We start from the raw sequence: 12,796 nt of genomic DNA, 5'->3' as shown, positions 1-12,796 counted from the left end.
GATGCAGGATGCAGGTAATCCAAAGCAGGTGTAGTGCAGAAATCATTTACGCTCGGACTGGGCACAGTTGATACTTTTTCTACCAGATGGAAGCATGATTTATTCTTTCTACTTTTTTTTTGTTTGTTTTTTAGATTACGCCAGTGTTAAAATTAAGGAATGTAAATTGGCAAAACACGAAGAGGGATGAACAGTTTGCTGCTGACAATAATATTAATCACTTGCACTCTGTTTGCATTCATTGTGTGCTAGGCCTTGTTCCAAGCACTTTCTAGATATTTTCTCACTCACCATGACAACTATAAGGTGGGTGCTATTATTTTCGTGACGTCACAGTTGAGAAAGCTTGGGCACAGAGAGGTTTAGTAAATTGCTCCAAGTCACACAAGAAAAAAGAAGGGTAGAAATAGGACTCAAACCTAGGTAGTTGGTTCTTATGCCCGTACTCCTAATTTCAGCCTAAGGCAGCAAAAAAACTGTAGACGAGGGAGCTTAGAATCAGAGAAGCCAGCCCAGTTGCTGTAGGTTGCACAGTTAATAAGATGAATAACTGTTGCAAGTCCAGGTCTGTGTGATTCTCTCAGGCTGGGCTTTCTCTGTGGCCCCTGCCTCAAGAGGGGACTGCAGCCATTGAATGAAAGAAAAGCCCTGCACTCATTGTGTTTGCTTACAAGGGCTGGCCCTGCTGAGGACTAAATGTTCCTGCTTCTGAGGTGAAGGCTTAGCGGCAAGCAGTAGGTGACTGCACGTGGGTGTGGCTCACTGTGCATTAACATTTCCCTGAAAAGGTGTGAGCTTTCTTTTTTTTTTTTTTTAATTCAGTCTGTTTTGTTTGTCTACATTTTTGCAATTGTCCTCATTTATCTTGGCTCTTTCCAGCTGCCTCCCACATTTGCCCTCCTTCTCTCCTTGCCCAGCCTCCAGTCTCTCTAAATAATTTCTTTTTTTTTTTTGAGTGGGAGTCTCACTCCATCACCCAGACTGGAGTGCCGTGGCCACTCCCGGCCACCGCAGCCTCGCCTGCTGGACTCCAGCGAGCCTTCGGCCTCAGCCTTCCGAGGAGCTGGAACTACAGGCGCGTGCTACCACGTCCAGTTAATTTTTGATTTATTGTAGAGAAGAGGTCTCGCCAAGTTGCCCAGGCAGGTCTCGAACCCACGGGCTCAGGTAATCCACTCACCTCGGCCTCCCAAAGTCCTGGGCTTACAGGCTGAGTCACCAAGCCCGGCCCTCTTTAGATAATTAATGATCAATTAACAGCTCAGTGACCCTTCTAGAAGATGTTGGGCTTTTCTTTAGCAGAGGTCTTAAAATGATCTCTTCCGTCACTCAATGCTTACAAAATAGCCCTATCTCCACCTTGGACAGCATCAGGACCTCCGATTGTCTTGGGTTGCTCCTTGGGGTCCGTGTTTTCTCCCTCTTCTGGCCCTCCATGGCTGTGTCTCTTGAGGCAGACAACCTCTCTGAGTTGGAGGTTTCCTCCTATGTAAAATGGGGGCTGATTCAATGAGCTGATGTCCCCCTGATGTCCTAAAAATCTTTGGTTCTGGAACTGGTGGCCGGCACAGAGCAGCTCTGTCCTTAACCCAGCCTCTGTGGCTGGCCCCCTCTCCCTGGGGGGATTGGTGTCAGAAAGAATCAACCAGCAGCACAATAAATAATGGACCCTCAACATGTGCTTCCAATGCAAATAAAGGGCACTTACCACAGTGAGTACTGTGTAGGACTGAAGTGTTTTATGTGGAAATTTGAAGACTTCTGATAACTTTCTGTAAAGAAGTTTTCACTGCGACGAAATCTCTTGGGACTCTTTCTATCTCAAGTTCCACTTACTTAGATAGTGATTAAGGACTTTGTATAGGCCCTTGTGGTAAATGATGGGGAAAAAGGCATTCTCTGGCTAGGTAATTTAGCAAGACAGTCTATTTCTTTGGCTCTTCATCCATCAGGCTTGCCGAAATACTTTAAATAATTAACCTATTTCTCTGCAGCCTGAAGAGTCTCCCGAGTTTCCATTCAGGGCCTGAGATGAGTGATTACCCAGCACAGATTGCTTTATTTATTTGGAAGATTCAGTCTCACTCCAGCTGTTTTTTTCTTGGGACAGCAGACAGATCCTAGACCAGTGTCCTTTTACCTTACAGCACTCATAAAATAGAATAAATCAGTGAGACCAAACAGCCAAAGGCAATCGTTAATTTTATTCTTTTTTTTTTTTTTTAATTTTCCCTGTCAGGTATTCAGCAATTGAGTCTATTGAACTTTGAAACATTTAAGGGTGTCGGCCTAAGTCTCTAAACACAGCAGGAAGGATCCCATACCACAGGCTCGGACATTTCTGAGGAGAGGAGCCCAGGGTGGCAGGGAGAGGCAAAAACGCTGCTTGCCCCCAGCCAAATCTCCTGACCCAACCACACAGTCGCAAGAAGAGCGTGTTCAGTTGTTTTAGTAAACCAAGAGCAGTGAAAGAAACACTTGGGAATTTACTTGGACACAAGGTTTTCCTTACTGAAGAGAATCTCCAAAGCAATGCAGGACAATGACTCTTTCTGGACACCATGTGATTATGTCTCTTTAGGAAAATGCTCCTTGCAGGGACACTTACTTGTTCTCTGCCCAGAGTCATCTGCACTGAGCCTCCGTTGTTAGCTTTGGTTTTCAGAGACCTCCTATCCAGAGGGATCTTCACAGAGGATTTACCAAAGGCTTCCCTGCTGCTTGGTCTGTGTGTTCTGTTACCACACTTGCATTTTGTATGTGGTGCCAAAAGCTTACTTCTCTGGAGTACGGGTCAAATTGCTCCTTCAAAAATGAAAGTGAGAGGGAGAGAGAGAGGGAGAGAGAGGGGGAGAGAGAGAGAGAGGCCACAGCAATCTTAGAATTGAGGCCGGGCTTTGTGATTTATAAGATACCTCTCCAGGGGTGAAGAGGTGTGGTTTCTGGACATCAACAGGCAGAGCTCACCTTAAATGACACAGGACTCCACACGTGTCTTGTGGAACATTGGCAACAGAAGAATCGAGCTTGTCATGGATGACACTATTAGAGAGAATATTTCAAACTGAGTTGAATCTTGGTGCCCGATCATTTAAGTAGGAATGGCCCAGAGAATCTACTTTGCACGTGTCCTGACCAACTCAGAGATAATGGAATACAAATATTTAAATTAAGAATCTAGGTTCCTTGGTGTCTATTTAAACTCCCCGAAATCGTCTAAGTTGATGCAGTTTGGCCTTGATGGGGGATAGGGGTTCTGAGACAATATCAGCAGAGTTTTCTTTTTTGTCCAAGCTGTATAGTGCTTGCTTTGCCCGGGTCTCCATGGATATTAGACCATTCACCCTACTGAAAGTCCCAATAAAACACAGAATGTAATTCTGTTGGGGTAAAAAAAAAAGAATTAAAAAAAGGGTGGCTGACAGCAGGCCTGGTCAAACCTTTTATCAAGGTCACTCAGCCACCAGTGTCTCAGAGGGATTTCCAAGCCAAAAGCAATTCCTTTGTGTTTGTTTTACAATAATAATGGTATTTCCTCAACTCCCCAGAAAATATGTTGTTTTCACAGTGACCAGCTCCATCAAATGCCATGGACAAGCACAAGTTGGACCTAAACTATACATCATTTTTTTTCTTACCAGCCTTGTTCCCTGGATAATTCCCTTTAGTTTACATTGCTCATTGCGTCAGTTAAAATTCATGTTTATTTTCACTCAGGAAAAAAGAAGTCTGGAGATACACAATCTAAACCTCAGTCTTCCCTTGCTTTCTGTCTCCCCTTGTAGGAGGCATCCTTGATTTGCGTTCCCACAAGGTCAACTATCGAGTCTGAGGTCTAGATGCAGGCAAAGATGAGTACTGAGAGAGTAAAAGGCATGTGTCCACGAAGCCAGCCCCTATAAAAGCGCTTTCATAAGGGCCTCACCCAGAGATTCCTGCTGACATTGCAGGGGTCAGAACTGTGCCAATTAACTCCCATCCCCAGCTGCATGGACACTGGGAAACACAATTGCACTTTTTTTTTTCTTCCTTCACCTGAGCTCATTGCTGTCCCAGTTAGGAATTTGTTAGGAAGAAATCGAGAATTGCATAGTTGATGAAATGAAAATTTAAAATGTTCACCTTACTGTGTTGCTGTGGGCATGAAATATATCTGGATAAAGCACTTGACAGTGCTTAATAAACTGGTGACACATGAGAATCAGATTTTCTTACTCCTCCAGGACCCTGTTCACAGATTAGAGCTATACCTTGATGTCACATTTTTTTTCTATCCAATTAACTTCATGAAATAATGCCATGTCTAGGGAGAAAGAAAAATATCTATTCTATTGCTCAGCATTGACAGAACATTTGAAACTAGAAATGTGATTCTGCAGAGTCTTCTTGCAGTGCTTACAGAAGCAACTCATTGTTATTTCAGATATACCTGTTCTACATGCTGTTAAAAACCCATAAAAATGGTTTACGATGCTGCCTATGGTCTATCTATGTGAGGCGAGCCGGGCTCGGTGGCTCAGCCTGTAATCCCACACCTTTGGGAGGCTGAGGTGAGTGGATTGCCTGAGCCCGCGGGTTCGAGACCCGCCTGGACAACTTGCCGAGACCTCATCTCTACAATAAATCAAAAATTAGCCGGGCGTGGTAGCGCCCGCCTGTAGTTCCAGCTACTTGGAAGGCTGAGGCGGAAGGATCACCGGAACCCAGCAGGTCAAAGCTGCGGTGGCCAGGAGCGGCCACTGCACTCCAGTCTGGGCGACCGAGTGAGACTCCAACTCAAAAGAAAAAAAAAAAAGAGGCGACATTTTCATTTTTGATGTATTGTACCCGATGCTGACCCACTGGGAATAGAAGTATATGCACACACTTTTTCTTTACTTTGAGATCCTTATTATTCAAGGACTCATTAAGGGTGTTATCGTATGTTGTAAATCTACACAGAACATTAGAGATGACTACTACATGGAAAGGCTGATTTTGCATTCTGCTCTGAGTGCGAAGATTTTACTGTAGAGGCACATAGCACAACAAAATGTGCTTAACTGCATGCTGAGGCCCCTTCTGATATTGATAAGGCGAGCATCAGGAATGGCTGATCAGGTCCAGGAAGCAAAACAAAGTGAAATGAAACTAGGTGTGGGTAAAGCAAGCTAAATTTTTTTTTAAAGCTTTTTGTTTGTTGTCATGGTAGTTGTTTGCTACTTAGGAGATTGTAGTACTCTAATTTAGCCAAGTAATCGCTGCTCTAAATTCCAAATCTACGGTGTTTGTGTGATTTGAAGAAACAGAGCTTGCATTCCTGAAGCAAGACAGGAAAAAAGTCCATTATTTGGATCTCTAATGATAAGCTTCAGAACAGTCTTGCAACTTGTGACCTGAACAAATCTCTTACTCATGAAACAATAAATATAAAAGATTGGCACATGTGCATTTAAAGAGTAACTTTATTGCTCCTAGACAAAAAAGGGGGGGAGGAGAGAATAGAGGAAAGAAAGAAAAGAAAAGAAGAAGAAGGAAGGAAGGAGAAAAAGGAGAAAATGAAAAAAGAAAGAAAAGTATTTTCCATACTTATTTTCCATACTTATATATTTCACTTTTATTTGTAATCTTGGACTATGTTATTCAGTTCAGTTTACTTCTGTGATTTAATTTAATTGGAGAGAGGGCGAATGAGAGATTTTTTCCAGAAAAAACAAAAACAGTGTGTGTGTGTATATATATGTGTGTATATATATATGTGTGTATATATATATATATATATATATATAATAAGCAAATAAAAATGTGGCACATATCACCAGCTCGGCAACTATGTAAAACAAAGACGAAACTCATAATTCTGAACATAGGTAACAATGCTTCGATTTATAAAGCTTAAAGTGACTCCTTCCGCATAGGTGAGTAGATGGGTGCTTAAAGTAATCATGATTAACATCTTTTAACATGGAAATCGAATATACAAATTTATCTCATGTTCTAAAAATTTAAGCAATGCCATTGCACTCAGATTATCCACTTGTGCATTAAAATCACTTTAATTGTGATTTCACAAAATCATCCATTTAAATGATTGTTTCAAGTTCATTGAAAGAGGTTCTTGAAATCCATAACTCAAGTCCTTTATGTCTTGTAAGTTGACCAAAACAGGAAGCATACATCACTGCTTCTGGGCACAAATAAACACCTCCCCTCGCCCCCACCCTCTCCTCCAAAAGATTCTGTCCTTCATGTCGGAGCTGAAGCTGCAGTTTTTCAGGACGCAGGCAAGTCATTTGTTCCCTTGATGGGTCTGAGGATGTTTATCACTGCTAACCATCCCCTCATCCCATCTGTATGATCCTGTCCCTTTATCATGTCCTTGAAGAAGGTGGGAGGTGGGTATAGGAACTCCCCCTGTCAGAGAACCTAGAAAGGTCATGGTTGCCTTATTTCTGTTCTCTGTTGGAGTCAACCAGTGCATTTAAGAGGGAAACACTTCTCTACATAAAGATATCAACTTTTCTTCTGCCTCTTCAGTTAGAGAAAAAAAAAATAGCTTCGAGCACTCACTGATCACCACCTGAGCAAGTGGCGGTGAAACTGGTGGCACTGTCAATTGCTTACGGTCACTACCTCTGCCTGCTGATCCCAAGACACCACGAGAAGCAAACAAAGACTTGCGCTGGCAAGCCTATTTCATAGTTACGTCTCAACATTGCGGATCCTGAATGCATATCTGGCATATCTTGGTTAAATGATATGATGCTTTTTATAGAAAATCCCTCATTATATTATCAAGTTGGATATATTTAAGCATGTATTCTTCATGCTGGCATACCTATCTATTTGTATTCATTCCAGCATCCAGCCTTTGTCACCCAGGACCAAATATTGCACCTCCGATTGCCGAAGCATGTACAGAAGATAATTAAAGGAGATAAATGTTTACCGAGTAGGCTTCTGAATAGCATTCCTAGTCCAAAAAAATTTTTCCCCAGCAGAAAAAATCCAATAACTGAGAACTATGGGATTTTTTTTAGGGCCTCTTTCACCAAGTTCAACCTGTTCTACTTGCCCAGCATCACCATAAACCGTAGCTCTAACAATGCGTAAAAACCATGTTTGCGACTACTCGCCTTAAGGCGACGGGCCGGAGGATAAAAGGATCGGGCGGCGGCCTCACAACGACCGTCTCAGGCTACATCTGGGACTCCACGGAGACCCTGCTGAAGGTCAGCAGAGCTTTCTGATACGGTGCTTCCTTGCTCGCGTGTGGGGCAGGACCGGCGGTCTCCTCGGGGTTTTCGCGGCTGCTGACGATGGCAACCGCGCTGAGCGAGCTCCCGCTGGCCGTGGCGTCCGGCGCGCCGGATCCTCGGCCCGGGGGCGCCTTCGCCAGGCCCTGGAGCTGTCGGTCCTTCCAGTCCAACTGTTTGGCACTGCAGAAGGGGGCGTAGACCTCGACACTCGCCTCGAACTGCACGCAGTTCACTTTGTAGCCGCCCCGCTTCACCTCCAGGACATCGTTGAACCGGTGGCCCCAGAGGATTTCCCGGGGCACGTAGGAGCTTCTGGACTGGTGCGACGTGCCCGTGGAGTCCCCGGTGTAGAGGAACGTCACCAGGATCTCAAAGTTGTCCCTGGCGACGGCCTTGCGGTCGAGGGCGTACAGGGGGCTCTCGGGGTCGATCTCGTGGACGATGGTGACCGGGGCGACCAGAATGATCTGGTCGTTGACCAGCTTGAGGTCCCGGAAGGCCACGGTGGCCCGGCCCTGGCCGTCCTCCGCGTAGCGCAGCAGCTGCGCGCGCACCGTGCCCTCCACCACGTGGTTGGGCCGGAAGTCGCCCAGGCGCCACAGCAGGCAGAGCTTCCCGTCGCGCATGCCCACGAGCGCGCAGGCGCTGAAGCGGATGGTCTGCGCCCGCTTCCGGGCGGTGGCCATCTTGGCCAGGGCGGCCCCCACGACGAGGGTGTTGACCACGCAGCTGAGGATGGCCTGCAGGACGACCCCCAGCACGGCCGCCGGGCACTCCTCCGTGACGCAGCGGTGGCCGTAGCCGATGGTGGTCTGGGTCTCCAGCGAGAACAGGAACGCGCCCGTGAAGGAGCGGACGTTGTCCACGCAGGGCGCGGCGTCCGCGTCCGCGTCCGCGCCCGCGTCCGCGTCGCCGCGCAGGTCGCCGTGCTGCAGCGCGAGGAGCCAGAAGACGGAGCCGAAGACCAGCCAGGAGAGGACGTAGGACAAGGAGAAGATGGCGAACATGTGGCGCCACTTGGCGTCCACCAGGGTGGTGAAAATGTCCACCACGTAGCTGCCCCACTCTCCGAGCATGTGCTTGAAGTGCACGTTGCAGCTGCCGTCCTTGTGCAGCAGGCGCCTGCTGGCGCGTCTCTTCTCGGCCAGGACGGGCTCCGGCGGGTACCCCGGGTAGCGGGCGCCCGCGCCCCCGTAGCTGCTGCCGTAGGAGCTCATTCTTGCCCTCGGGCGCGCCGGTGAGGGGGCCGTCGCGGCGACTCCGGGCGGGCTGCCGTTCCCCGGTCCGGGTTTTCGGGTGAAACCTGGGGGGGGGACATTGAAAACACTTGAGTTTTGCAAGTCCGTCCTCAGAGCCAGGTGCCAAATGGGGACCAGGGTCACATCATCTGAACTCTGCACTTGCGAGTTAGAGGCACTCCGTACCGATGGCTCATTTCAGTTTAGAATTCCACGCAGGCATTATAGGAGCACAATACGCAATCAGAGAAAATAACATCTTTATGGATGCGTAGGCTTGTGTAAACACTGTGATTATCCCGGGTGACACCTCACTACTTTTTCTGACCCGGCATGGAATACATTTGCTTGATTTCTGTAAAGTCTCCTTCTTGCCTGAAGGTGTTGAGTAAACAAAGCAATCTATAATACAAAAAGGCAAAAATATAATTCGCGATGTGTCTAGCAGCCTTATATGCTTTCTGTTTAAGTCAGGTGGTCCTCCTTTTTGTTTTTTTTGGTTGGTTTTTTTTTTGAGTTGGAGTCTCACTCGGTCGCCCAGACTGGAGTGCAGGGGCCGCTCCCGGCCCCCGCAGCCTCCACCTGCCGGGCTCCGGCGATCCTTCCGCCTCAGCCTTCCCAGTAGCCGGAATTACAGGCACGCGCTACCACGCCCGGCTGAGTTTTTGATTAATTGTAGAGATGCGGTCTCGCTGCCCGGGCGGGTCTCGAACCCGCGGGCTCAGGCAACCCACTCACCTCAGCCTCCCGAAGGCGCGGGATGACGGGCTGAGCCACCGAGCCCGGCTCAGGTGGTCCTTCTTAAAAGAAGGATGCAATAGTTTTCCCCTCCATATTATAATGTGACTTACAGACCGGTTGCTCTAAAAGATAATCCTTCAGCCCCTGGATCTTCCTCTCTCTTCCACAGAGGTTTTTCTTCTTTGCTTACTTCCCAGGACAGAACAGAACTGACAGGGCCACCTACTTCACGTTAAACTTCTTTTGCCTCAGCTCCACCTTTAGTCTAGAAAGAAAAAGAAAAAATCTTGCTTAACCTAGGGGAGTTAAAATCACTCCCAGGTAAGCTTTCAGAAAGGTGTAAAATTGCTTCTGCCTTTGTCTCATGACATCTATCTTTTCTTTCTTTCTTTTTTTCTTTTTGGACACTGGAGGCGCTTCTCTTCTCCTCTGAATAGAAGCCGAAAATTTGCCAAAGTTGCTAATCTCGTTTCCCTCTTAAAGGGAGCATGCTACAATTGTACCCTCCTCTCGGACTCTTCAGTGTTTTCCCGATATTCTCACTACCATCCCTGGGCAAAATCATTTTTCTCTTTCCAAATACAGTCTTGAAAACATCAAGGCAGGATATACGGTTCTTATCATTTTTAGTATCCGTGGTATTGGCTCATGGATTTCACAGATCGAGTCTGAAAGCAAAATTTAAAATGCAGTGCCAAAACCGCCTTTAGTCATTTCTGTGCAACAAACAGGAAAAGGAATGCAGCTGAAGATAGTGGTTTAGTAATTATTAGATTATGAGTTCTACACAGTTTACCTGTGCTAGATGGGATAAAGGACGTGTGACTGGGAAACTTTAGACTAAAGGACCCTGACACTGCTTCATAGAAAAAGCCGTAGGAGTAAATACTGTCTGTCCCTGACGTTCACGTTTCTTGGAACCAACCACAGAGACCCTTCACTGGATACTTATTCAGCACCTTCCTCACTACAAAGGGTCAGAGAGAGTTAATTTTTCTCTACTGAAGGAAGAATCATTTTTCTTTTCCTCCAGGGATCAGGCCCACCTTACAATAAACTCTTTGTTTAGTGGACCACTTACACAGATGGACTCTATCCAAATCTCCCGGAAGGTATGGATGGATTCCTCTCTGTCCCTCTGCCTGTCTAGTGGCCACTTTGCCCACCCGCCTCCAGATCTGTTACGAGCAGTGACATCTCCTTTGTTAGCACATCTGCCATGTTTTGGGGGAGACAAGTGTATAATTTCAGAATGTGACCCAGGGTTGCCCAATGCTCACTGGAATGTTGAATGTAAAATATTTCCAAAACTTTTTTCCGTAACATCCACCGTTTGTTGGAGGTTCCTGTCTGATCTGTCATTGAATGATACTTTACAGACAGAAGAAGCTGAGATAGGGTTCTCAGTCTCTGCTCGCTCACCTGATCATCTGAGGCATGAGAATGGGACAAATTATAATCAAAGGCCCATCTGATTTCAAATTAAAATGCAGATTCGGAGACAGAACTGCATTCTTGTTAAATGCTCCCAACCCAGTCTCTTCAAGGGAACTACACATATCGTGGGAGTCTCAAGATAGAGAATACAGTTCATAAATCAAGAGCTACTGTGTGACTCCACTCTTTCTGCTGCCAAAAAAAAAAAAAAGGTTTTTTTAATTTGAAATGGCATTCGGTTGGCATCATTTTGAATTCCAGTGGTGCCAAATTTTACAAACAAGCTTCCCTTAAAATACCTTCCAAAGTGAATGAAGTTTCAATTAATGCAAGTTACACGTGAGCAGATTTGATTATGTGGAATAGTTATTGCTGAATAATGTACCATTTTCAGAGAGACAGTTACAACCGTGAGAATACTGCCCCCAAATCATCACATCTCCTGATTTATAATTGTGATCATTAACTTCAAGTTATCCAGAGGCAAGCATTCAGATTCAGTTTAGGTTTATGGACTTTATTTATTGATTTTTTTGAATTTCCGAACATGTAAATGTTGCATTTTGAGAAAGACAGTTGTCTTTAACTGAAACGATCCTATCCAGTCTGACCTATTTAGCAGCCTGCACAATGAGCAGAGAAGTTTATGGAGGCCCTTTTGGCAAAATGACTAGATAAAATACATAAATATTATCTTCTCATTTAGTAAATTGTGTTAACTTGAGCACTTTTCCAACTGCTTGCCTTTAAATTGTAGAGGATAGTGCTTGTTGATTGACAGGAATTTTTCTATGTAACATTTGTGTTTCTTAGGATTAAAGCCTGTCCTTAAAAAGTGCCTTGATGCTTTTATAAAACCATTTTGTCACCATGTAGTCCACCATGGGAAAGCATTTGTAATGTCCCTACTTCTCTGTGTTCTTTTGCATTCTGCTCTTTAGTAACTGACAGTGGCTATTTTTCATTGGTTTCATTGTTTTAAAAAAATTGAAGTGGCAATTGGAACAACTATAATTATAAAACGGTGGAATATAAAGTTCACAGGTAAACATTGAATTGGGTGAGGTCTATTTTGCCAGGTAATTCGTGCCAAAGGTAAGAAAAACAAAGCGATTCCTTTGCCATAATAAGGAGTCATTTTATAGATAAAGCTGGAGTGCAGAGGCAGGACACGGGACTGCAGGTCACTTCTTCAGTATGCCATCAGAGTTCATGAACATATTCAAAGACTCTTGGGAAAGCACGGAGAGTTCCCTCGCTTACATCCCACCATGGGGAGGATTTAAAGGCCAGTTAGAGAGGTCAGCAAAGCCAGTCCTGATAGCCGCTTTACCTATATCTTGCTCATTGTGTTAAGTTCAGACACATGCACACACAATGTCACTGAATCTACTTTGACTAGTAGAATCTGCTTTTTGGCCTCAGTTTTCTAGATCTTTGCATGCATTCAAGGAGAAACGTTTACTAATTTAGCACACTTCAAGTGGGCTACAAACACAGCAGGGAACATTTTCAACACAATGAATGAACATGCACATATTCATGACTGTTTCTCAGACGGGAAAGTGCCTCTGTCAGATTTCTCAATTTTGAAGCAATTCCTCTGCCACTTTGCCACATTCTCTCAAGTTCAAATTCAGCTATTTACCAGATAAACTACTCTCATAGACTGTTCTTCAAAGGTAAACATTTTCCTTAACACAGTAGTCAAAATCGTATAATCCTGTCACATTGATGACATCCGATCTTGTCTCTAGTGTCTACTTAGCATAATATATTAATATTAATTGTCTACCTGCCTGCTTTGAGATATACTGCAACGAAAGCATCTAAAGTTTCTTCAGTAAAATCCAGTTATGAATGTCTATGGCCTTTGAGGTTAACAAGTGCCCTCTTTTACATGAAAGGGACATGAGGTAGTTAACACACGAAGTCATCAGTACTTGAGTTACTTTCCTGGCAACTATTAAATGAGATAAGTTTTGGTGGAAATGTGAGAGCCTATGTGGTAGGGAGTAGAAAGGATGACCTAATTCTCCGTGCAGATCATTGCCCTTGAAGACAGTCTTGGGTAGAGTTCTCAGGGGAAGGGGAGGGGGCACCACAGGGCAGGTGAAGAGTAGGTCAGTCGCCAGGCTCAGT

The 12,796-nt window shown here is 45.2% G+C and overlaps 1 protein-coding gene across 1 annotated transcript; it reads right to left on the bottom strand.

Annotated features, from left to right (window-relative positions):
• Positions 1 to 7,177: 7,177 nt before the first annotated feature.
• On the bottom strand, positions 7,178 to 8,455 carry KCNJ16 (potassium voltage-gated channel subfamily J member 16). Its single transcript, XM_008054206.1, has one exon. The coding sequence runs from the start codon at positions 8,453 to 8,455 to the stop codon at positions 7,178 to 7,180; it is 1,278 nt and encodes a 425-aa protein (XP_008052397.1).
• Positions 8,456 to 12,796: the final 4,341 nt, after the last annotated feature.

Source organism: Carlito syrichta, unplaced genomic scaffold (genome assembly GCF_000164805.1).
Source record: "Carlito syrichta isolate Samal-C Ts95f unplaced genomic scaffold, Tarsius_syrichta-2.0.1 Scaffold78058, whole genome shotgun sequence".
Lineage (NCBI taxonomy): Eukaryota > Metazoa > Chordata > Mammalia > Primates > Tarsiidae > Carlito > Carlito syrichta.
The sequence above is the reverse complement of the archived record's forward strand: the minus strand, read 5'-3'. Positions and strand labels throughout refer to the sequence as shown.